This window comes from Chenopodium quinoa, unplaced genomic scaffold (assembly GCF_001683475.1).
Source record: "Chenopodium quinoa cultivar QQ74 unplaced genomic scaffold, ASM168347v1, whole genome shotgun sequence".
NCBI classification, from domain to species: Eukaryota; Viridiplantae; Streptophyta; class Magnoliopsida; order Caryophyllales; family Amaranthaceae; genus Chenopodium; species Chenopodium quinoa.
Genome location: NW_018744239.1, coordinates 2,928,000 through 2,954,912, shown reverse-complemented (window position 1 = coordinate 2,954,912; position 26,913 = coordinate 2,928,000). Strand labels below are relative to the sequence as shown.

The following is a 26,913-nucleotide window of genomic DNA, read 5'->3' as shown; positions in this document are numbered from 1 at the left end:
TTAATCATAAAGGTTAGCCAAAAAAAAAAAAAAGTCACTATGCTTGATTTTGTAAAACTAGGGTACCACTTGATAGAATTGAAAAAAAAATTGTTTTTCATGTAGAATTTTTGAATCCTGAAGGCTACCATGTAGAATTTCCCTATTTTATTTAGTTCTGTTTGTGATTTTGGGGGAGGGGGGGGGGGGGGTTGCCTCTCTTCTTCACCAAAAAAAAATCAATATAATTACTTGAGTTTAAATAAAACTACGTTAAAACTCATGCGATACACGATTTATATAAAACCTAATTTTATAATTTATTTGAAAAAATGGCTATTATATAGAGCCATTTTCCTAAATAATGTTGGGAAATTATCGAATTTCCAAATTACAGCTAATCTTTGTTTAATTCCCACCGTACCGTCCACGTCGCCGGTTCAGTGGGAATTTTTTTTAAAACGAGTTTATTAGAAAACCGCTACTTCAAGTAGCGGTGTGCTACTAAAAATCGCTACTTCAAATAGTGGTTTACTTATTAAAAACCGCTACTTGAAGTGGCGATTTGTATTTACTAAGTATTTTTTTAACAAAATCACTTTCCCCTTTTCCCTTGTAAAATAATCAAGTAACGGTGTTTTGAGGAAAATCGCCACTTCAAGTAGCGGTGTATGAAATTAAAACCGCTACTCAAAGTAGCGGCTTATTCTCTTAACACCGCTACTTGAAGTAGCGGTTTGTTGCTAGACCGAAAAAAAATCGGTTTGTTTTTCTTAGCTGATGTGGATAGTACGGTGGGAATTTAAAAAAAGATAGGCTATATTTTTGAAATTGCGTGTTTTCCCAACATTATTTAGGGAAAGGGCTCTATTATACATGAATATAAATAAGAATTATGCACATTATACAAAAATATTTGTAATTTTAAAATATAAGATTTTCATCAAATTATGATATATTACCAATCCAACGTCCCTTAATACCTACTGTATTTCAATATATAAGGTTATTTATCAGTGTTCTATTTAAAATTGTTTCAATTTCCTATGATTGATATATTGTAATTATAATGTAAAAGATTTTATTATTTAAATTTCAAAATGTTAAATATGATAGTTTTACAAAAAAAAAAAAAAAAGCATTATCCTTTCATTTAAACAAGAAAAAATTTATTAAATAGAATGACATGTAAATAGTATGTTAACACACTCTATAGATTTTCTATCAAATAATTTTTGTTTTACAAAATATGTCAATAGTCCTTGCCGCATTTGGAATAATATTAGTTATTATAGTCCAATGTGACATTTGAAAATGACAAAAATAATTATGTAAATAAATTAATTAATTAACATTAAAAATAAAATAATTTAAATAAAACTTAATCTTTATGTCCTTAGTCTCACGTTCACGTTCATGATAAATGAAATTGGATAAACTATATTCGTACAAGACATAAGAACTTTGAATCTATTTGGAACGTCCCGCATTTTTGTTTGCTTCAAAAGTATTTCAGGTTTTATAATTGCTCCATTAATGTTTGAAGCATCTCAAATGAAATCCAGTAATCTATACTCGTACAAGACATAGAAACTCCGAGTCTCTCTAAAATGTCTCACGTTTTTGTTTGCTTCATAAAACTCATAAATATTTCAAGTCTCTAAAAGCAATAACGAGTCTAAGTTCGAAGTAATGAGATCAATTGATCCTTTAATTATTTTTGTATAAAATCTTGTATAAATAACATATACATGCAGTTTTATGTTATTTGTTAATACGTAAATAATTTTTATGTAATTAGATAAAGTTTTTACGCAATTGCATCTATATGTTTTTTTAATGATTAATATGAATAAATTTATTTATATATGTAAAAGTTTTTTTATTATTATTTTTCATGTACTAGCCTCGACTTTAGCGCATAGGCACGAGTTTTTTAGGATGAATTACTTAATGTAAAAAAGAACCTAAGAAATTCAGTTGATATTCAAAGGCTGAAAGTTGTGACCGTAACTCATTAAGCATATAAACACGAATTAATGAAAATAAATCAGAATCAGCAACATTAAGAAAGACTCCAAAACGCGTAGTTATAATTTTTTTTTTTTTTTTACCAGTGACTCAGTGAGTTTTGATGATATCCTACCCTACCTTAGACAATGTCTATAATAAACAATTTTAAAAAAAATCAACGTAACAATAATCTAGAATTTTGGTTACAAAACAAATCAACAATATTAGCAATTAAGATCTATATAAAACGTAATATTAGCATATTAGATATCAACACCCCACTTGTTTTCAAGAAAGAAAACAATCAAATTATACCTCAAATGCCCATTATACATTCGCTTACGATATACTATCTCAATTATTAATATATTTTATTAATGAACACAATAACAATTTTAATCAATCACAGATTTTAGGTATCAGTGATAAGAGAACAAGAAATTGAAGAAAACCTAACTACACTATTTTGGATTACACAATGAAGAGAAAGAGAGGGAAGGAAAAGGAAGGTAATGTATTATAAATCAAAGATATGATAACTGTAAAATAATATTTAATAATTAAAATAAAAAATAAATTCCATTAGTTTGTGTAAGAAAAAATATGTTAATTAATAGGAAGATTAATAAAGCAAAATAAAATAATTAAACAAATAAAATTGATCATCATTAAATTTTTATGCCTACTTAGTATAATATTCTTACTTTTGCACTAAGGATGTGATGTTAAACAAATTATTTTAATAAGAGAATGGAAAAAAGTGAGATTTATTATTATAATAAGACTTATTGGAGTTGGGCTGAATTGAACTGAACAGAAAATAATCAAAATAGAACAGACCCTTACTTCTTAACTTTCTTTGAATTGATAACTATTCAATCACCCATGCAATGGTTACAATATTTTCCCCAAGAGGCAAAAAGTTGTCAACAGTTTTTCATTTCCAATTTTCTTATATATAACTCATGTATCCACAAGCCAAAAGCGGAAAAACCTAGTTAAACATATGTATCTAATGTCAAACTAGTACAATGGCATATTTGCAAAGTTTGACTATGTCAATTATTTAGGATTGGAGTCAATTATTTAGGATTGGAGAAGGTAGTTTTGATTAATCGATGGCACACCTCCACGCTCTAGCTAGAGTATTCAGGGTATGCTCAGTTGAGATATGTTTCCTTCGTTTTTAAATACTTGCTTTATTTTTCCATGGGTGGAGTTTTAGGAGAAATTGGAGAAAGTAATAAAATATGGAGGTAATGGGGTGGGGAAAAATAAAAAAAATTGTTAAAATATGATTTATGTTGGGTCCGGTAGGTGAGAGAATTAAATTTAATATTTTAAAAGATTTTCAAATAAGAAAATGGAGCAAGTTTTTAAAAACACTTGGAAAAGAAAAGTGGAGCAAGGATTAAAAAATGGAGGAAGTATCTTTCAAAAAAAAATGGAGAGAGTACTTCCTCCATTTCTTTATAGTTGCAACACTTCCCGGGAAATTAAATTTCACAATAGTAGCAACACACTGTATAAGGAAGGTATTTATAGTGAAAATTGTATTACACAAACTATTGGGTCCGGTAGTCCGCATATCTCGTGCGGCAACCCATTTTCCCTTCAAACACAACTACCACTAAAGTCCATCCATTCATTTCAATTCTCAAAGAAAACTGAGAGTTTAGGGCTCATAATTCACCAAACAACATCATTATGCTTGAATCAACCAACCAAATTGAAAAAATGATGCATTTTCTGATTGAATAGAAAACCCCTTAAAACGAAGATACGATGACGAAGGTGAAGCTGTGCAATTTGCGGTTCGTTGGTGGCGATGTGTTGTGGACGGTGGTTGGTGATGCAGTGTGATTGCGGTAGCTAGGATCGGTGGTGGCGTGAGAAGGTTATACAGTGGTGTGTAATGGCCGGTAAAAACAGGTGGAGCCGATTATAAAGCCAAATAAGCCGTACGATAAGGGCCATTTGACTCGTTTCCATGGCAATTGGTCCTCTTTCTCTCTCCTCTCTTTTTCACTCACTTCTCACTCATTATTATTACAATTTCTATTTTACTGGGTTTTTTCTTTTGATTTAGTCAGAGAAAATATCATGTGCTAGCGTGAGAAAATTTCATTTCTATTTTATTAATGTTTGATATGTCCTTAAATTGACTCAGATATCAATTAGCTGATTTGTTCTTTTTATTGGTTGATAGGCATCATTTATTGGCTAATAAGATTAACAACCTTGCAGCTGATACACATCAAAATCCAAAATCAAAATCAAAATAGAAATGGAATTTTCTCACGCCACCACATGAAATTTTCTCTCACTTAATCAAAATCATTTCTTGGCTGGTATATATCTTTTGTTGGCTAATATGTTCTTTCTATTGGTTGATATATATCTTTTATCAGCCAACAAAAAGAACATATTAGCCAACAAATGAAGCATGCATATATCCGCCAACAAAAGGATGAAATCAGCAAACAAAATAAACACATCAGCCAACAAAATGAAACATATAAGCAAACAATTAAAATATATATATCAACAAACAAAATAAAGATATCAGTCAAATAAAGAAACAATTCAGCCAACTAATATCTAATAGCAGCCTACAAAAGGAACAAATCAAAAATTAGAAAACAAATATATATTAGTCAACAAAAGGAATTTATTAGCCAACACATACAAAAACATATCAGCACAAATGAAACACATTAACCAACACATAAAACATATCATCAGCCAACAAATGAAAATATATCAGTCAACCCTGTCGCACGTAATTATGCGTACGGTAGTCCGTACCCAATACCTTCTCATTGTACTATTACTTTTACTTAAATCTCATGGCCTACTTTATTATACTCCTAACAGCCTTTTAACCCCATGTTAAGTGTACTATAAGATTTATATCATGTGAGTTCCTACGTACCCAAATACCGTGATAAAACATGTATTGCCACTATAAAGAAACACAAGAACCATAAGATTGTATCTTCAGACCTTTGTCTTTCGGTAAATAGTCTAAATACTCAGTATTAGTTAGCCTTGGTTTTTTCGCTTATAATTTTTTTTAAAAAATGTTTACTAATTTTTATTAGTTTATCAATATACACTCTCTAGTTTCTATGGGAAAAAAAACCTACTTTTTACCATGGTTATAATGTTCTCTACCTTTTGCAAAAATTAAAAAAATACAATAAAATAAAAATAAAAATAAAAAAATTACCAACTAAAAGATTTATTTATCACTAGTTTTGTACCTGTGCTATGCCCGGGTTGTTTATTGAATTTTAAGATATATGTCAACTTTTAAAATATATCATTAATACTAAATTAGTTAGGAATTGAAGTGTTGTTGTGACGATTTGCTATCTAGTAGAAATTGGTAGAAATGTTCGATTTAATACATAAAAAAAAAAGCAAAAAAATAAATAAAATAAAATAAATGTTCAAAGCCCGTTGGGTTGACTTGGCCCGAACCCAAAACTTTGGGCAAGGGTTAAACATTTCGTGACTCGTAACCTGAAATTACTCAATTTGAGATGACTCATGACCCGACTCTAATTGACAGAGCTACATAGTAATAAAATTCTATTAGATTGTGAAGTATATAATCTTAACCGGTATGGATGTTTTACGCTTTGAACTACTTCCTTCACTGCAAAAAATATTATGATAAAAAATAAGTTTATATGATAATTTTTGTGAATTATAATCTAATAATTTTTTCGAATAAAATTATAATTCAATTTGTATATCTGAAATATTGGTATTTTATCGAAAATAAAACTCTAAACTAACAATTTTATCCTAAAATTCTATCCAAATAGAAATCTAAACTAACTTTTTTATCTTATGAAATCTATTTAAATCTATCCAACGTAGCGCGACCCTTGGCGAAAAGTTGGAATGTCAAGTATCGTTGTCTCGTGATCTGACTAAAAATTTAGCTTTATATTAGTTATTATATGATTTGTGCATATTAAATACTTGCAACACAACCTTATAGTATGCACTTTGAGGTCGAAATTATATAATATTTCATGTAAACAACCAAGTTAGAACTTGTTCTCTTCACCTGAAATAAGGAGATTTGGTCTGATTTTCATCAGGTCTGATATGAATTTTTATTATTTGGTCTGGTCTTATCTGATTTAATTATTTGACTAAACATTGATCGCATTTTAATAATATTCTATAAAGAAAAATATTATCAAAATAGATCTTATTAGATTTGTCTCATTATGAACATTTAAATATGTAATTTTCATAATTTTTTAAATACGCAATTAACAATATTTTACAATAAGTAAATAATAATTAAGAGTTTTGATATGATCTAAATGCATTTTGTCTGATATGAATTTATTAAGGAATAACTATTTGAAACAAGTTAATGAGAACAAATCCTTAATCAAAATCATTTTTACACGTGGTACCTAACCCTTTGCTAATCCTAATGTCAAAATAATCTTTAAAAAATCACATTAATATGCCTCCTAAAACTGTGTGCCTAAGGTCTATGTTGTAAGAAAAAAAAATGGAGGAAGTATATACCTTATCCATCCTCATGAAAATTTTGCTCGTTTTTCAAACTTATTAATAATTAAACACATGTAACTCTTAGTTCAAAAACGAGGAGTATAATTTTCTTAAAAACATCATTTAAATTTTTACTTTACATTAAAAGGTTCATCTACATTTAATATTTAAAAACAAAAATCATCATCCTTATAATGCCACATCTACTTTTCATTTTTTTTCTCCAATGCCACTTGTCACCTCATTTAATCTTTATTTTTTTAATCCCTTTTCTCATATGAAAAAAAAAAACTTTAATTCAATACATGTATAATGATTGAAGGTTGTTTGATTCACTTTCCTCTAGTTTAATTTCTACTACAATTGCATTTAATTTTCACCTCTTCTTCTCCTCTATAAACTATTCATTTGCCAATATAAATATATTAAAAAATAATTATATATATTGTATACCTATTAATAAATTGTGCATTGCACGGGTCAGAAGGCTAGTTCTAATAAATAAGTAAGAATACTTCGTATCAAATTAATTTATAGATTAATAATGTACTCGTAGCAATATATTCTCCATGAACCCATGACGAATTTAACTCATACTTCGTACAAGTCATGTACCATGTATAAGATATAACTACTATTTTCGATTTTTTATTAATTGCAACTTTAATTTGGGGTATTATTTGTGAGATATAAAATATTCCAAAGTTACAATTAAAAAAAATCAAAGGTAGTATAAGAGTACAAACTACAAAAGTTCATAAAATGAAATTCTTTTGTATAACGAACCAAGTAGAGCAATCTCTTAGAAATTAATTCAATCTATCTCTCGACCCTTTCTCCTTCTAACCCCTTGTCTTATCCTCCACCGCCTCCACCTTATCTCAGTCTCTGCTCGCCGGCGACTGGCTCTCTTCGTCTAGCCGTCGCCGGCAAGCCCAGTTCTCCAGTCCGTTTCCTTTCTAGTTTTTATTTTTCGTTTTTGCTTTGTTGGTGAAGAATTCAGAGGTATTCTTCGATGGATCATTTTATTGGGTTCATCGTTAAGACTCAAGAGTTTGCGGGTAGCTTCAACAAATTAAGAACCAAAGGATAGTCTTAACGCCGCCGTCGAAAGGAATTTCATAAATTAATTCACGACGGTAAAGGTGAAGTTAAGGGTAGGGTTTCCTCGTGTAACACCCCCAAATTACTCTCTAATATTAATAATAATAATCTAACTTTAGGGAGTAACTTTGGAGCATTATTGCCACGTGATTACGTAAGGCTTTTCAAAAACAGAGACTTGCAGCGGACAAAATACATTCTTAACTTTTATATATTGATAATAATAGTAATATTAGATTTCAAAATTGAACCATATGAGAATTTTTCATACAAAACGTCAACCATGAGACCTAGACTACATGATTATCGCCCTTCATCCCCAATGCCACATTTAGATCACGTCGAGTCATCATCACCTATCTACTTATCATAATGATAAGTAGGGCCAAGCTAAAACAAAAGAGAAATACGTATTAGCAAAACGCTAAGTACATACCAATGCTAGATACGTAAAATCAAGTTATTTAATTAAACATGCTCTCGTAAGATTAGCATTTATAATAGCATTTATTCAAACCTTCCATAAATAGAAACTTCACATTAAGAAACGTTTAGAAATATTCCAAAAAGTATCAGCATTTCAAAACCAACGACTTTCCCAAAATAGATTCCAATAGAAATGGAAGATCAATATTTTCGTAAACCATTTTTCCACCTAAGTGTGCACACCCCCAAGCTAGTAACTCCTTACATAGTGCTATTAGGGTTGTGCACGGTGCGGTTTGGTGCGGTTTGGATCTCAAACCGCACCAAACCGCAAAATTGAGGTTTGTGATTTTTTCAAACCGCACCAAACCGCAATTCTATACAAACCGCACCGCAAAATACGGTTTGGTGCGGTGCGGTTTGCGGTTTTTCCATAATTTTTTTACCTCACAAATAATGATTATTTGCTAATCTTTTGTTATGAAATTTTTACTTGGAAACTGTACAACTATGCAAATAATTCAATAAAGAAGTAGTGCTTTACTTCAATGTTAATAGTGACCCAGTAACATGCCAAGGCAAACATGGAGCAAAATCATTAAGTAAACCACAACCACTCTATTACAACTCCAAAGCACAAGAAACGAAGAGTAATAAGAAAGGAAAACTTTCGTTTTCTTAATAATGACCCACACAATTCAGTACATATAAATACAAAATAAGAGTCTTCTTTCCATATAAGAGTTTTTGCATTAAATTGCGGTTTGCGGTGCGGTTTGGTTTGAAATTTTTTTGAAACCGCACCAAACCGCAAAACCGCGGTTTGGTCAAATTTGAAAACCGCGCCGTAATTTCCAAACCGCAAACCGCACCAAACCGCAAAATTGCGGTTTGGTTTGCGGTTTGGTGCGGTCTAGACCGTACTCTGCACAGCCCTAAGTGCTATCAAGGGGAAAGACTAGGTCATACGTAATCCATAGTCTTCAATTTTATCTCCACATAGTGGGAGTCATAAAAATCCAATATATATCTTTGATAAATCAACCTTCCAATTCCCATGTATGGGATTTTAACAACATTTGCTCTTTAAAATGAATTTGAATTCAAGTGTGTGTATAAACAACTTTTAGAACATTGAAATTATTTCCAAAGATCAAACAGTAAAACATTTCACAATATTCAGTTCATTTCATTTCATGAACATTCATAAATCCTTGTTCAACATTCAAACATATTTCATCATTCAAAACACAAAACACATTTGTATAAAATCACATATTTAAAGATCTAGGCACGAGTACGTACCTTCATCTTTACAACTATTCCACCTAGATTTACAACCACGGACTATCTCCTAAATAAACATTATATGGAGTATTTTAAATAAGAATCAAATATGAAACCTCAAAAAAAATCATAAATTGAATATAGATATTAGTTTTGAAATACTAACCGCAAAACAATATAAGTAGGAAAGCTCACGGGAAGGTTCACGTTGAAAAGAAGGAGTCAGATCTTGCAGAAGCCATATCTCATAGTATATAACTCCGAATTTGGTGATTCTTGATCCTAAACTCAAGGATTTTTTGAGAAGAACAACTTTGTATCAAACAACAAAAGGCTAAAAATGATAGTAAGTGGTTGAAAAATGGCTTGGAACATATACGGGGTGAAGTAGTACAAAAATGGGAGGAAGAAAGAAGAAAAGAAGGATGAAGCTTTAAGAGCAAGAGACTTTTGGATTAAAATGGATAAACTTTGGTTCTATTTATAGAGTTTGAGAACTTGGGGTTCAAGTATTCAAGCTTGTAGAGGAAGTTTATGAGGTCACGCTATTGATATCATGTACGATGTCAACAATTTGGAGGTCAAGTATTCAAGCTTGTAAAGGAAGTTTGAGACTTTGGTCATGCTTTAGGAGTAAGAAATGGACTTAGGTCCTTTGAATTGGAGCAAAGAAATACTCAAAGTAGAAAAATCATATATTTGGATACTAAATTCCCGACTTGCATATCAAAATATTTTATAAAAAAAACATAATTTTAACCAAATAATTTTCGTAAATAAAACTAAATAAAATTCTTTTGAGTCACTTTAAAGCATGCATAATAATATGTATTATTAATAAACTATGATGTATTCAAGTCAAAACAAAATTAATAGTTCATTAAACGGGTTTAAAAAAATACAGGGTATTACACCTCGCGCATCCAAGGTTAGGTGTAGTGAGGGGTTTGTTGGGTTGCCGTTGACGATGGTTCTTGTTGTTGGGTTAAGTTCCTGCCGGTGAGGTTTGATCAGTTCGTAGCTTTTCTTCTGCTTTCTCGTCAATTTGTGTCTGTTTCTTTTTACTTGTTTTTGGTTTTGCTGTGTTTTATTTATGTTGCTTTTGTTTAAGTTACTAGTTGTGTTGTTTGGGTTTTTGTTCTTAAATAATCCTCTTTCTCAGCTTCGTCATGAGTTAGAGTTTCTTAGAATAGTTCTAGCTTTGGAAGTTAACGAAGTATTGTCGTGTTCTTTTGAGCCTTGTTGGCTGGTTTTAAGGGTTGCAAGTTTAAGTTATCCCTTTTTAGTTGGGTTGGTGGTCCTACTAGTAGCCTTGTCGGTGTGAATGTATTCCCCTCATAGTTAAATAAATTCTCCGGGGGATGAAGTTATTTGCCCGGATGGATAGGTTTTTCTGCATATGGAATTTGCAGGAGGAGTGTGTTGAGGGAAGAGTTTAGTTTGCAGGTCTTGTTGCTTGGGTATGGGATGATATGGGCATTCATACAATTGCTATCATCCCTTTGATAGTTTGGGTTGGCAAGGTCAGTCATCGCTGTTAATTCATATCTTGAAGGAGGCTACCCATCTTTGATGATCGGGTCAAGCAAAGTCCTCCATTTTCTTGCATTATCTATTGGTAGAGTTGCAAGAAGAGAAACTGCATTTGGATGCATGGTTTCTCATAGAGTCGTTAAAGAAAATGACTCAATAGGTTGTGTTCCCAGATTCCTAGGTTGCAGATGTGTTTTTCAACCCCTAGGAGTGTAATGGTGTTCTAGGTTCGTTCTTCAGCAACATGATGCATTTTTTGGGTTCTTCCGTCTCCCATCTATTTCCATCATGAGTTTCCTTCACTGTCACTGTCACTGTCATTGTCAGTTTGGGTTCTCTTCAATGTTTATGATATGCGCTCTTAGTCCATCTCGACTGTTTCAGTTAATTTGGCTTCTCTTGGGCCATGGTAGGGATGTGGTTCGGTTTTCTTGGTTGTCCGGGCTCAGCAGCTATTGGTTTGTTGCAAGACTCTTTCAGTGTGTTATTTTCTTCGTTCTTCCTGTAATGGGTATGGTTAGTAGTATGTATCTTTTATGTTGTTTAGTGTTCGTTTTTAGGTTGTAATACCCTTTTTAGTTAATAGTATCTTTTGTAGAAAAAAAATAAAAAAAAATAAAAACATTAATAACGAAAGCATAAAAAGTTGCACATGTTAGTTAGGAAGAATGTAGGAATGTAGGAACTACGAAAGGAGAGTCAAACAGAATGGAAGACCATCCCACAATTAAGAATTAACAAAATCGATCTTCTTAGTGGTCAGACGTTACAGCTTGAATGGTCAACATTTTATCCCAGTCAATGTTGACTAGTAGACACCGTTGACTATATTCTTACAGTACTCCTTATTTTATTACCGTCCATCCTTGAGCTCTTGAATTCTTGTTTCAGAAAGAGGAAAAAATTTACCGTGTTGGAATAATAATTTTTACCTACCGAATTAATTTTCCTGATTTTAGGTTCTTTAATTTTATACTCTTACTAGTATTTTCACTTATTTTATGAGGTTTAATAAAATAAGTAAAAATCAGATGAAATATAATGTACTACTTCGTATAAATCACCCTTCTTTAATAGTTTTATAGATATTGTCTCACACTTTTAGTTAGTTGCACTCAGTTCATTAGTCACTTTTACATGATTCTAGCTGTTACTTAGTTGCAACTAGTTCATTAGTTACCTTTAAAGCTATACTTAAACTTCATAATAATATATTAGTATTAAAATACTTTGTACAATAATTAATAAGGAAAAATGTAATAAATTTATATTTACAAAATACTTCATCTGTTCTTTTGTACTTGACCTGTTTCTTTTATCACGCTTGCCAATGCAAAACTTTAACGGTCAATAACTTTAATTCTCTATAATTAAAAAATATAAAAGTTATATATTATGATAGTACTTATTGAGACGAATTCAAAATGATCCAACATGAATATGTATTCCTTACATATTATTCACAAAACACGGTCAAAGGAGGGGTGGTGAATAGTGTAAAAGTCAAAGAGAGTCAAGTAAAAAAAAACAGAGGAACTATACATTTAGACGAATCTAATCTTGTTTTTTCTCAAGTATAAATCACATAAATTTGTAGAAATAATTTGTATATACAGTCAAATATCAATGTGAGTAAAGTAATATTAAACCAAAGAAATAAGACTTTATTAATAAGTTCTTTTACTACGTAATATTTTTTTTAATACATACGTAGTATACTATTAATAGGGGATTAATCTATTAATAGTCATAGTCTTTGTTCTACGAGGCAATATATTACTTGTAATTGACAATTTTGAGAGGAGTCAGGACTGGGTCTGGTCATTGCCGCCAGTCTATAGGATGTCTTATTTAGTTATTTATTTAAGTTTTAGATCCTTTTGATTCACTCTAATTGTTTAATTTATAAAATTAAATTATAAATTAATAATTAAATAATTGGTGATAGATTAAACTTTATAAACAGTTTATACTTTTTCTAAGTAGTACTCCCTCCATTTTTTAATTAGTGTTTTATTTCACTTGGACATGCATATATGTCGATACAAATCTTTAACTAGCAGTAAAGTATAAGTTATAACAATTGCTAATTAATAATTTATTCAGTGATATGATTTTAACAAATATCGACAAGGCTATTTTTTTGTTATGTTTAAATCATAAAAATTAATCAAATTCGGTAAGTAAATAGTGCAAAAGGTGCTAATAAACCGAAGGGGTACAAATGTACAATATTGAAAATGATGATAAAATACTTGTATAAGGCTTAATATCTACTCCTTGTGCAGTTTCGGATATTTTATAAAGTCTTGGTCTCTTGATATTATGCCAAAGTGGAAACTTCTTCACAATACAATGGAATTGCAACAAAAATAATTGATTGGGAAGAAGGGCTTGGACATTGATGTACATTGTGACCTATGTGATTTACAAGAGGAGGATTTACAACAATTGTTCAAATTTTGCGCATCTACTCAAGATGTATGGAGGGGTGAATGGTGAATATTACAAATTCACTCACAAGGTAACACAGATCAATCATTTAATGATTGAATTATGTAATACATACAATAATTTTTTTGGGAAGATATGGTCGTCGTCTTAGCTAGTGGTCATATAAGACCACCTTTTTTGTTGCAACCTTGTGGGGGTTGTGGTTAACGAGGAACAAATAGGGTCTTGGGTTGCCAAGAACAATACACTTTATGATACCCGCCATTATTTCTTAAGGCATCCGATAATCAGGATTTGTTTTCACAAAGATTATTGGAGCTGAGGACAAATTGAGGTCCTTGAACCCACCTGCATGGGTTGCTTGGTGGCCTCTGGGATTTATGTGTGCTATATTACACGATTCTGGTACTCTACATCCATTTCCTAAATTAAGGGTCAATTCCCATACATTTATTTTCAGTTCAGTTCAGCTCAGTCCAGTTCAGTTCAGTTCAGCTCCTAATTTTCTTCTCTTATAAAATATTAATTTTAGTTCAATTCAGCCGAATTCAGTCTATGAGAACAGGCCCTAAATGTCATATTGGAGGATGGTTCTTGGAATAAACACATGCATAGATTAGGAATGGGGGGGGGGGGGTGTCCGGAGAATATGACCTAGGGGGACCTGGGAATTGTGGGAGGAGCTTCACTTGGGTTGTTTGAGTCTATGTTGCATGCTGAGATGGATGCTTATCTGGAAGGTCTTTGTTGGGCAATTAGGAGTTTCTGAAAGGCGGTTACTTTTTGCACAGATTTAATCTCAATGGTTTAAGCTTTCAAAATTCAAAGGTGGACACTGGAACATATTCGACGGCTTTGCAGCGCGTTTGATTGGTGCAGTGTTCACAAGAAAATACATGTCATAAAGGCTCAACATTAACTTATTTCGTGGATCATGTCATATTAGCTTTTGTCAACTTATTAACTGTAACAATAAAAACAAAAAAAAAGTAGATAATTGTAGTTACATTTTTAATCAAATAGATTGAGACATTTAATTTGTTAATATTATTAATAATAAAATTATTTGTCAATAAATCTAAATTATTGTTTTGAAAATGACATTTGAGAAGAATGGAATCAGTAGATGTTACAAAATGCCGAAATGGATATTCAACTTGGGTTATAAGTCATAAATAGTGTGTTAAGCCTGCGTGATTAGTTTTGTTTTTTTTTTTTTTTTTTTTTTTTTTTTAGAATACTTTGCAAAGTTGTCATATTAAAACTTTCCTATTGATTTTTTGTAAACCTATTTCTTATAAAACTATATCATGCATGTATGTAATTCTAAAATTACATAATAAGAAGGGTATGTTCTCATTGACCGAACTGAACTAAACTGAATTGAACTGAAATGAAATAAATATTTTATAAGAGAAGGAAATTTGAAGCGAAACTGAACTGAATTTCAACGTATGAGAGTAGACTCTAAATGTACACTGAAGTAAAATGATAAAAGTATCATAGAGTAATCATATAAATCCAAATAAGAAAACACATATTGTCTCTACAAACACTGTAAAAACGCTTTTTATGTAATTTTCGAGGTAAAAACATGGGATAAATTCATTAGATTATCTTATGAATTTATGACCCTTCCAAGAAATATTCATGTATCACTATTAAGAAAAAAAATAAAATCAAACGTTTACCACAACATAACAAAAAGCCAGGTTCACCTCACTTACCATAAAGCACCAAAAAGCATTCTTATGTAGTACTAATTGTCATGTTTACCACTAATAATTGACTGATGGTAATTTAAACGAAATTTCCCACCAATAATTTAAAAAATCCTAAATTAATTTTCCAAGATAATTTGGGTTGAATTTTCTTATATTTCACACGGTCACAATCCACGTGGACCCAGTTTCTGGAACCCACGTGTAGGGCCCATGACGTGGACTGTTGTCTTAAAAAAATTGCTTACCTTTCTTTCCTCTACATTTTATATATAAACCCACGATCTAGCTATCGTCATTATCCTTCTTTCTTTCTCTCTCTAACAAAAATTATTTCATTTTTTCTCTCTCCTCTGAAAATCAAACAAATTTCTAGGGTTAAATTCAGGTAAATTAGTTCAATTTTTTTGAACAAAAATCATGGAAGAAAATCAGAATCTAGTTGAAAATGAAGAATTATTGGAAATTTCTGATAAATTGGACAAAACCCTAACCCTAGAATCGTCATCAACGCGTCAATCTGATGACGATGAAGAAGAGGAAGAAGATGAAAATGGCGACGAAAATGAGGAATTTGAGTTTTGTTTTCTCGGAGGAGGTTTAAAATCGCCGGTTTCAGCGGAGGAAGTGTTCGAAGACGGTCAGATCCGGGTAATCTCACCGTTTTCCAGCGAATATACCGGCGACGGAGAGACGTCATCATCGTCGTCGTCGTACGGCCGTCCGGTGAAGAATGTGTTCGTAGTATCAAACTCGCCGGAAAATGATGACGTGGCGGAAGAAGGATCGTACTGCGTGTGGAAAGCGCCGTCGCCGGAGATGAGTCAGAAGAGCAATTCGACGGGATTCTCGAAGCTTCGGAAGATGAGAGATTTGTTACATAGGAGCAATAGTGACGGGAAAGACGCGTTCGTGTTCCTAAACGGGAAAAGCGACGCTTCGGGTTCGGCCGAAGCGAAAAGGAAGGAGAAGGAGAAGAAGAAGAAGAAGAAGGAGTTGAAGATAGAAGTGGGGGAGAAGAAGGGTGAAACGACGTCGTTAGGAAAAGAAGGGAAGAAGAAGAAGAAGGAGAAGTCGGCGTATGAAGCGTTGTATTTGGGTGGAGGGAAAGACAAAAGGAAAGGCGGTGGGAAATCGTATTTGCCATATAGGCAAGATTTGGTCGGCTTTTTTACAAATGGTAGTGCTTTGAGTAGAAATGTTCATCCTTATTAATAAATAAAATACCCTTATAATATCATTTAATTAGTTTTATAACAATATAATTTGTTTATTTTGTTTTGTAAATTGAAGAAAAAAATAAAATGTGAGTTGGGAGTTGATAATTAATTGTATGACTATTGGCTTGCATTTTTGTTGATATTATTGTATAAGGGGAAGATGTAATGCTAAATGCCTTTAATTGTTTTTTTTTTTTTATTTAATTTTGATATCTTCAGATTATATTCATGTACGAGTAATGTTATCATGAAATTATGGGCAAGTGTACATAAATAAACTAAAGGCCCTTTTTATCACCTCAATTTGCATGCATTCTAGTAAAGTACTTGTTATATGACCAATGATATGAAATTTTGGTCTTTTACAATCATTATCTCAAAACATTTCGAGAAGAAGATACACTAATGATATATTCACTTTCTTCATTTAACTAACAAAAATTTGTCTTACATTATACGCATAATAACAATTTCACAACTACTTGTCTACTTGTATAGTTAGTTGTATGAGAGTGTATGACAAAGATTTCATACCTCCAGGTTGTTGATATTAAGAAGAAGAGTTGTGATGCTAATTTTTTTGTCATATTGTAAAGTTGGTGCCAAAAATTATACTTTGTAGATAACTTAATTAATGTCTCTGTCACAAGACTTTTGCTTCTTATTCACATATAAAAGATTTAAAATCATAATATACGAGTATTTTAATTTTTGTCACGCCCCATCATTAGTTGACAGAATGAAACGTTAATTGGGGCTTATAATAATGTACAATTGATGTTTATGACCGAACAAACCAAGATCTTCAACAAAATACTTATGGTTAGGGTTGAGATGAGGCATCTATTGCTCATAGATGTTGAGGCTTGATTGAATATAATAATGGTTCTATTACTCGAAGATGTTGATGCTTGATTGATAATAATGGTGAGGTAACTGATAGAATTGTTCATTATGTTAATGACAATTACTTGCACTAGTCTATTAATTGTGCTTGCAACATGTTATGTAAAAGATGAGTTCATTCATATATGCAATAGGAAGAACTTGCAGCAGGTGATAGTGCATAGACGCATAGTACATTAGTACATTAGATGTGTGTGTAGTTAGTAGTTACGTCTTATATACTTAAGTGTTACTTTGTTGGTAAGGTAACGTCTTTGCAATTAAGGAGTTAGGAAACAAACATCTTCTTGCAAGGTGTACCGTGTACATCAATGTCAAGGTAAGTGCTACATATTTTGTTGGTAAGACTCTCACAAGTGAGCTATAATGGGTTTTAACACACCCCCTCACTTGAGTGTCCTTAGAAAATCAAAGCTAAGAATATGAAATGGGTCTAGTTAACCCAAACAAATGGAAAGAGGGTTCGGTCCACAAACAAAACCAAAATAGGTTTCAAACTAAAATCAATTAGTGATATGTATGAGTAACTCCTCTACTTTATAAAGTAAAAACATCTTCCCTGTTTCAAATTTCACAAATGTGGGACATTCATAAGTAAGCTACGAGCAATACCAGTACGTACCCACTCTATTTTGCATTTCTTGCTTAATTTAATAGCTACACCCTTGGTTTCTTAAGGAAGCTCATTTAGACTATGCTTTCTTCAATATGGTCCTTGGTCTAAGTTTATTAAGACATGTTCAATTTTGGTAAGTTGCAAAATAATCTCCTGGAGTCTTGTACCATATTTTTTAAAAAAAAATAATAAAAAAATAAAAAGGCAATCATGTGAGAATTGATGATTATTTCTCAATGTGTAGTTTGCAAACATCTAATTATAATGTTGCAATTGAAGTTATTTACTATATACAAGTATAAGAAAACAGGTCTAAAGTCTAAACTATAATCATTGGATATGATCTTATCATATTTGAACAAGAATAAGTAATATGAGACTTATGAGTAAATACTTGAACCATGTTTAAATAACCTTTATAAAAGCCAATTTCATTTTATTAGTTGACATGTTTTGACTTTTAACATTATTCATACAGTTTGCTTTGACTTCTATAGATTTGTGATTTATAGTTACGGAAACTTTAGTCATGGTATCTTGTTAGATAAATTATTAAAGTATATAAAAAAATATATTATATTAAACATGTCAATTAAAAAGAACGGAGAGAGTACATTCATTCTTATTGGAGATCAACTGGTCTGTAGAGTAATCGAGAATGATTAGTTACTTCATATGTAAAAGTTACAAAACAAATCAATATTCATTTATGTTTGTGCCTCTCTAATCTCCATGCAAATGACCCATCATAAAATGATCATAGGGATACATGCAATCACTTTAAGCGGGGATCTAAATGCTTAATTAACATAATCACATATTAACATGATTATTGTTCCTATCCCAAAGATAACAAAGAGGTTACTTTCAAATTTGCCATTATTATCCTCTAATAATTGTAATACGAGTACATATTCATATTTTTAAAATAACATAAAAGTACTTTATAATTAAATATAATCACAAATTAGGCAATTTCTCTTTTAGAACAGTATGGTCCTACAAAGAGAGTACATCATATGGTACCAAAAAAATACAGAACAGAGTGACAGTTCACAAGCAGCTAGCTTATTCAACTAGTGCTAACTATTCTTGACCATTTAAAAAAGATGTAATATCAACATTTTGCTCAGAATTGGATATTTTATGTTCCTTTTATTAATTAGTACAACAATAGAAAACAAATAATGCAAATATGCAATAATCTCAAATATCTACTAGAAACTTGAATTTCAGTTACACGTTTGGTGTATCTATCGTACGTAAACCCAAGGGAGGCCAAGACTTGTTTATTGCATCTTTGCTCGTTTTAATAGGTCGCTCCAAATGAACAAAAAAAAAAAAAGAGCGTAAATGTATCATTATGATATACACGAGTGTATAGTGAATATTATGGTGTTCACACATTATGTTAACTTTCCTCACGTTTCAGTTTTTTGATATAATAACACTGATCGATACTACATTTTGCTAAATAATTCAGTTTTTTTCAAATAGTTAAAACTAATTTTTGTAAGTTGAAGAGAGAAAGGCAATAGTTGGTCAAACTAATACTTGAATGTTGTAATTCATCTCAACAGTGTCTTATTCAAATGGGAAAAACAATACATCTGTTTTTCCCCCTATTGAAATATGCACAACTGGATGCAGTTACTAGAGATTATCTGTATGACTATGACTGTATATACCTTATCTTCCACAAATGTCAGTACAAACTTGAACTGATGCAAGCTAAACTAAGCTCAACATGCTAAATTCTCATGCATACCTCTTTTGTCTATTCACACTATCACAAGTAGAAACCAAGCAAGGTTCGGTCATATCAACGCAAGTCGAAAATTTCGAATCTCAAGTTTGGGTTGATATAAACATGTGAGCATTGTTCATACAATGGCCTCCCGTCGCTGGATTCCTGGTGAGGGTGGAATCCTTTCTCTTCACATTCCTTAAGAACGTTCATACCGCTAGGATCTGTCAGCCGGAATATACCGTAGTTCCTGTAGGACATCAATAATCAGAGTAACAGCTCAGTAAATTATTCCTGCATCCACCTAGTAGTACAAGTACCTAAAATAAAGAAGAAAAAAATGTCATTCAGCTCAATAATTTGTCCTCCCTTGCTTGTTATTTACTTTTACTGTTTTTCATCATTTTACATCCTGGTGTATTCGTGCAATATGAGACATTAGCGCTAAGTACAGACCTAATGTGTGTTTGTATGCACTTACGGAAATATCTACCAGGAAAAACAACGATTAGTAAATTAAAGACAAGGGAGAACAAATCATTGTATCTTTCAAAGAGTCGAATGATATGTCATTCTCAATTAAGCTGTGCTTGTCGTCGTATACTAAATTCAATTTTCTTAAATATCAACATGATGCTCCAATGACTAACTGAGGTAATTAACAAGACTATGGGAGAAACATATAATACGGAGTAACTAGTTATTCTTTTCCAAATGCTAGAAGAACAAAAGCATACATGGGCATTTATCTGTTGCACATATGACATATCAAGGCAATGAATGCTAGGAACTTAAAATGACAAATGAGACTGCAGAGTGCAGACCTTGTCTTATCAGTGGGAGCCATGACAATAGCGATAGCCTCTGGCACCATCACCTGCATAACAACAGGAAAGCTGATGAGGTAGTACGGCAAATCAACATCAAAATTACCCCAATACCTCTAAAGATGCTTCCGACTTTAGAATAACAAATTGGTTACAAACAATACACAATCAAAATTACCCCAATACCTCTAAAGATGTCTCCGACTTTAGAATAACAATTTGGTTACAAACAATACACAATGAATCATACATACATTTATAGGCCATTCTAAGTTAATCGATTATAGTTCAAACGCAAATAACAGTTAACCTTTGAATCCAAAATGAAGAAACGGTAGATAGTCCCATTTAAAATAGATAAAGATTTCAAAGAATGTAGTAATTTCAATCAGATTTTGAATTACAGGACAACAGTTGTAACACCTGTACACCCGTACCAGCACATCAAGAAAGGGATAAAAGCATATGCTTTGGGATAGAACTTCTTTTACACAAGACTTTAGTATACATAAAGGAACAAATTAAATTGGGTTTCAAATATATGAAGGGACCTCAGCTGATTACCTGATATGGATACTGCGTATGTAGATCTATCGATGACATGAAACAACTTTGTGAAGGATGTGTCTGGCAAGTAGAAAAAATCAATCTATTCAGAGATTCTTTGTGTTTCTACGTATAAACAAACCTTCACACTTAAATACACAAATATTCCAAAAAGATAAGTGTATTGATTCAAACATGGTCAAGCAAAGACTAAAAAAAATTTCTATGTTTACAAAGAACAATTTAGAGGTTATTTAAGCGGAAGCAAGAAAGGAGACATACATGGATCCATCCTACAGGCAAAAGGGAGCGATCATTCTGTATGTTAAAGATGTCCTCTTCATGCAATGCCTGACACTACAATAACAACAATAAGACCAATGCAAGCTACTAAAATAAGATATCATATTGAAGATGCAGAGTAGCAACATGAAGGTATTAACACAGACTCACTGAACTGGAAGTTGATTCCTGCTTAGGTATTATCAACGTGGTAGCATAGAATGTCTCGTTTGTCTACATGGACAAATCAGAAAACATGAATTAGTTCAAGATTGAGACGGCTGTCATCAGCCAACCACTGTAAAATACTAAACTTAAAGGTCTACAGGCAACATGGACATTTGGACACATATTGAAGCATATATCTAAACATCAAAGCAATTAAAATGTAAAAATTTTATTTAAAAAGGAACTATAGAATTTTAATGAAGGAGAATAATACTAGAAAGCAGGCATAATGCAAAGATGCTGGCTTGGTTTTAGACTTTTAGCGAATGAAATTAGGTTGATTTTCGTGTGCAAAAACAAACCAGCAGGCTTTTTGTCAAAAATCTTTAAACTTTGGGTTGCCAGGGTGATGTTAGAATTTTAAGCAAAACAAATAGAGGAATAAAAAAGTAAGTAAAAGGGGTGCGTGGAGATATATATAAGAGGCTTACAGGGAGCTTGTACACAAGCCAACAAAGATTAATGGATAAATGGATTGTGATGATGAGCAACGCTTAATGGTAACAATGAAGCAAAGCTCCTTAAAGCATATCATTTCAACTAAGATTGAACAGACAAAAGAAATAGAAAAGAATCTTACTAGGGAAGCACCAAGAACCCCACATGTCTCGAGATCCTTGTTGGTGTTGTTACGAGCAATTTCAAGAAAAACCTCCATTAATTGTGCGGACTGATATGAAAATCAAACATTACTAAAGCAACCTTAACATTTGAAAATATAAAGGTATATGAAACAAGAAACGAAGTTTGACACCTGCAAAAGCCCATATACTGTATAAAGTAATTCAAGCAGATTACTTACAATATGTAATTTTTTGAGGCCAAGCATCGCAGATTCTGAATAAGTATATCGTGAATCACCAACTGTTACTTGTGAAACTTGTGCAGCATAAGGTGCAACCTCCGTGCAGGAAATTGCAGCTGAAGGATGATGGGTAACCATTTTCTAAAATCCTGTGTCAAATATTAACACAAGTGATTGATAATTATATTAATATTTTTTTTTTATGAGAATAAAGCGCAATAGATTCATAGAAGCAGATGTTGATTGCAGTGAGTTAGAAGTCAAAATATATCAATTCATTTGAGGCACACAGATCACTGGGAAATGAAGGTTCATATTAAATGTTTTCGAAACACCTCATATGAAAGAGAAATGCTATGTTGTATATGCCTTGGCTACAGTTATCTATAAGCAACTAATCACAATTCATAAGGTTAACACTAATCTTCTGCAGCTATTCTAACATTAATCTTATAGCTCACGATTAGCAGTTCCACATTGTGCTAAAAAATTTCCAGGTGCAGATCAATATCGAGGATACAAAACTCCGAGTACTAACATTTGCAAATGTGACTTCTAATTTCATTGAAGTACAGGTTAAAAACTAAACATTTTCCTCACGCAGAGGACCATATCTAAAGTGCACATAGAAGTAGCAAAAAGTCCAAGATGCAACATACTTCGTAGTCGTATGAAGAAGGAGAACATGCAGCCTCATAAAGTCCACGAAAAAAATTCATATAATCATATAATCCATACAACTCTTTCTTTGGAGCTAAATGATTCAGTGACATATTAATCTTTAGCTTTGGATTGTTATATAATTTAAGAAAATCCTGAAGTCAAGGATCATTCACCATAAGCTTTACTATTACAACAATATTTTTCTCCGTATCATTTTTCAAGATGCGTTTAGAAGTATATTTTTTTCAGCTGGCCATTTCATTTATATTTATGAGGCTAATCTCTGTACTCAATCACCAAACGCCTTAAACTAGTGAATAAAAGGGAGTGTAGTGTAGACACATTAGTATTTTCTCCATAAACTATGCTCAAAGTACAATCTGAAGCATAAAAAAATTTATGCACTCCACAGGCCCACACCACTTGGTATGTTGGGCATTGGGTTGCCTTGGTCTTGTTCCTTTCTATATAACCGTTACAAAAATCCAACTATTCTCTTGATGCTTCATGAAGCATCATGATCAATTTGAATAACTCTAAGCTAGCAACATCACATCATTTAAATTAATATACATTCTTTTACTAAATACGCGATCACATCATCTAGTATCTTTATTCCAAACGTCGAAAAAGTCAACATAGCTTTGATGATCAATAAGCCTAAGAAAGCATGTAATCATTGATAATAATCACTAATCTTCCAACAACCCATATGGGAATAAGGAATATATCCATTCAATTGATATTCCTAACCCAAACAAGAGATTATCAGATACAAATATTTTTTTTTTTTGAATAGATCAGATACAAATATATATTGATAAGGAAATGCTTGCAAAACAACATTCATTATTAAACTCCCTCCGTTTTTTTTTTTATTTAATGTATCACTTCAATACTTGGTAACTTAATACTACGGAGTATATTTTATCATTTTACCACTTATACATTAAATCTTACTTCAATTATTTTATCATTTCTCTCTTTTCTATGTTCTCTCACGTAAATTCTCTTTCATGGTCTTCATCTTATTTTTATACTAAAATAAATTCTTCACCCACTTATAATATTATATACATCTCCTAAAACTCCGCACATCACTAGTGAATAAGTGATGCATTAAAAAAATGGAGGGAGTATGTTACATGGAGACAGAGACACCGGCACGATTACGTAACGATACATTTAGTTACAACTTTTTTTATGGGTGGATATTCAATCTGTCCAAGCTTGTGAGAATGTTTTTGTCTATACAATTGACATTAAACATGCCAACTTCTAGAAGTGTTCGTGCTACCTAGAGTAAAAGTTATACTCAAAGTTACTCCAAAATTAGTTACTAGAGTGCATACCAACATCTAATTATATCAAACAAACACAAAACATATACCATTGTTGATTGTCAAATTTTAATAAACAATAGAGTATCAATTAAGGAGGGTGATCAATAATTCAATATCCCAATTAGACCAGTAATTCAACTGATTGCAAATTGGCCCCACTTCAAAGAAATGGGTACCACCTTATAAAATCAAGAAATACAAAGGAAAAAGAAAAGCCCAGACAAATATCATTATATCAAGATCATATAAACCAAAAAAAAGGTAAAAAATTTATAAATTATAGCACCCATAAGATAGAATAATCCATCTAATTAATCAAAACAAGGTAGAAATTATCATATCCTTAAAGCTTAACAGGATGAATTATGATTTGAAAGTTGAAGCATGATGAATATGAAAAGATGAGATTTAGAAGAGAGAGAATTACATACCTTGCAACAAAATTCTGTGATTGATGTCAGTGGTTAATCCTGCATGTTACGCAATTGGAAAGAGAGAGAGAAAGAGAGGGAGGAAGAAGAAGAATTGCAGAATGAATAGGTCGGTTACTGGTGTCCTCTGTTTCAGGAAATGTGTAGTTTCTTCAAATAAGAAATTGGGTAAATTTTGGGTATAAACACACAAAAACTTTGTGACTTTGTGGACCATTATTGTTAATTCGGATAACAAACAAATCTTGTTAAAGTCAAAAACAATTTTTTGGGGGTTATTTTAGCCATTTACGGTAATAAAAAAAAAAGTAGTAATATACTTGGAACCTCTTTTGATTTATTGAACTGATATGATTGGAGATAAACTAAGTTAGAACTGAAATGATTTGTTTATGACAGAAGGAAATTAAAACTGAAATGAACTAATTCGAGTTGAACTGAACTGAAATTAATTCTATTTAGCTTATTAATTCTATTAAGATAAATAGAACTAATGATTATGTCACTTTTTTAAAATATAAAAATACAATTAAAAAAAAAACTATTAGCTTATTTTTTGGAAGTACGTTGAATAGTTTTTTTTTTTTGAGCTAAATCAATTCATTAATAAAGTCTTACGACATCTACATTGTATAGTTTTATTGGGAATAACATGCATCATTTATTTAATATAATGTATATTGTATACTGTTTATAAATATTTTCAACACAACTAATCACTAATGTTTTTTTTTTCTCAATTGTAGTTTTAATAATTTTTGCATTATTATTTTATTTTTCATATATGCATTGTATTTCTTTATTCCACGAGTTGCCTCATTTTATATTTTATCACAAATTAATTATAAGAAAAAAATTATTACTTCATGCACGGGCCCTAATATAGTAAAATTTATTAAAGTGAAATGAGTGGATACATATATAAATGCCCAATGTAAAGTTGACAAAGAAGACATTCCATCTATTTAAAAAGAGAGCAACCATTATGTAATATATTCATTTCAATTAATAAAATAAAATCCAACTCTTCCAAATCAAATGAATATGAACCAATAATTTATGCTAGCAGTCAAATTGCTCCAATTTAAATGGCATTAGGTTGGGTCAGGCTGAAAACCATACGGGCGCATAATTTTAAATTGGGCCTAAGAATGGCACATGAGCCTAATTGGATCACCATCTAAAAATTACTTCCCCGGTTTTTGTAAGATGACACCGTTTGACTTTTACACTATTCACACAACACGCTTAGACTCGTTTTTGTGGTTTATAGATATGATAAATCATATTTATGTGAGATCTTGTTTGAATCGTTTCAATGTATATTTTATTAATATTCACTTTTAACAATTTTCAATTTTGATAATTAGAGATATTAATTGTTAAAAACATGCGTTGGCAAGCGTGATAATAGAAATGTTTCAACTAAAAAAAACAGAGGAAGTATATTGCATCTCAACACGTAGCTTTGTGGGCTTGTGTGTTTGTTTAGACCAACCCAAAGCATGCAGACATGGCTACATGAGGCACAACCTACACATAATCATCTTCACCTGATCACTAGCCTTTCTTGTTAGGCCAAGTCCGAGGATAATGATGTAGACACAAAGTTTAATCTTATTATATGGTAGACAACATCAATCTTTCAAGACTTTAACCAACTAGATAGAAGGTTTAGTTTGCATATTTTTGTTGTTAATTTTTTTTTTTTTTTTTTTTTGGGCGTATATATGCACCCGATATGTAATGTGTTAATTAAAACAAATGACAAGACACGAGATAAGATAGAGAAGTCTTACTAATTAGTTATTACGCGTAGCCTTAGAATTCCGTGCATTTTCCATTATGCATGAAGTAATTTCGTATGATTGTATCTTCTCAATACCTTAGGTAGTTGGCCTATCCGCATATTTAATTTAGTGATTCAGCTACAAGTTAAAGGCACTCTTGGCATGATCGATGCGAGGTATTAGTTAGGCCTAGTTCTAATCCATCTAGTTAGTTATTAGTTAATTAACATCCTTTTCTTTTTTTTTTCTTTTTTTTTTTGTTTTTTTAATTTTTATTATATTACATCCGTTTATAGTTGTCTCATAATCTGCAACCTTAAGGTTTTATTTATGAGATATAAAAAATTTCAAAGTTGCATATTACCATTAACGGAGGTAGTAATTCAATTATTTATGAGATATAAAAAATTTCAAAGTTGCATATTACCATTAATGGAGGTAGTA

General features: G+C 31.5%; 2 protein-coding genes across 2 annotated transcripts; one reads left to right on the top strand and one right to left on the bottom strand.

Moving 5' to 3' along the window:
• The first annotated feature begins 15,349 nt into the window (after positions 1-15,349).
• On the top strand, positions 15,350-16,588 carry LOC110694165. The gene has a single exon (XM_021871340.1). It carries the CDS (start codon positions 15,486-15,488, stop codon positions 16,278-16,280), a length of 795 nt encoding a protein of 264 aa, XP_021727032.1. The 5' UTR covers positions 15,350-15,485; the 3' UTR covers positions 16,281-16,588.
• A 2,745-nt stretch (positions 16,589-19,333) lies between these two features.
• Positions 19,334-24,924, bottom strand: LOC110694163 (AMSH-like ubiquitin thioesterase 2). The gene is made up of 8 exons (XM_021871339.1): positions 24,680-24,924; positions 22,240-22,391; positions 22,018-22,107; positions 21,381-21,443; positions 21,210-21,284; positions 20,946-21,008; positions 20,379-20,431; positions 19,334-19,804 (listed from the first exon to the last, which is right to left on the bottom strand). Exons 2-8 carry the CDS (start codon positions 22,378-22,380, stop codon positions 19,630-19,632), a joined length of 660 nt encoding a protein of 219 aa, XP_021727031.1. The 5' UTR covers positions 22,381-22,391; positions 24,680-24,924; the 3' UTR covers positions 19,334-19,629.
• Between the last annotated feature and the right edge of the window lie 1,989 nt (positions 24,925-26,913).

Bases quoted from the DNA above. Each gene is read 5' to 3' on its own strand.
- LOC110694165 (XM_021871340.1), top strand. From the start codon at position 15,486: ATGGAAGAAAATCAGAATCTAGTTGAAAATGAAGAATTATTGGAAATT.
- LOC110694163 (XM_021871339.1), bottom strand. From the start codon at position 22,380: ATGGTTACCCATCATCCTTCAGCTGCAATTTCCTGCACGGAGGTTGCA. The intron at 22,108-22,239 runs GTAAGTAATCTG...TTTTCATATCAG, and splicing joins GCCTCAAAAAATTACATATT to TCCGCACAATTAATGGAGGT. The intron at 19,805-20,378 runs GTCTGCACTCTG...GATGTCCTACAG, and splicing joins GCTCCCACTGATAAGACAAG to GAACTACGGTATATTCCGGC.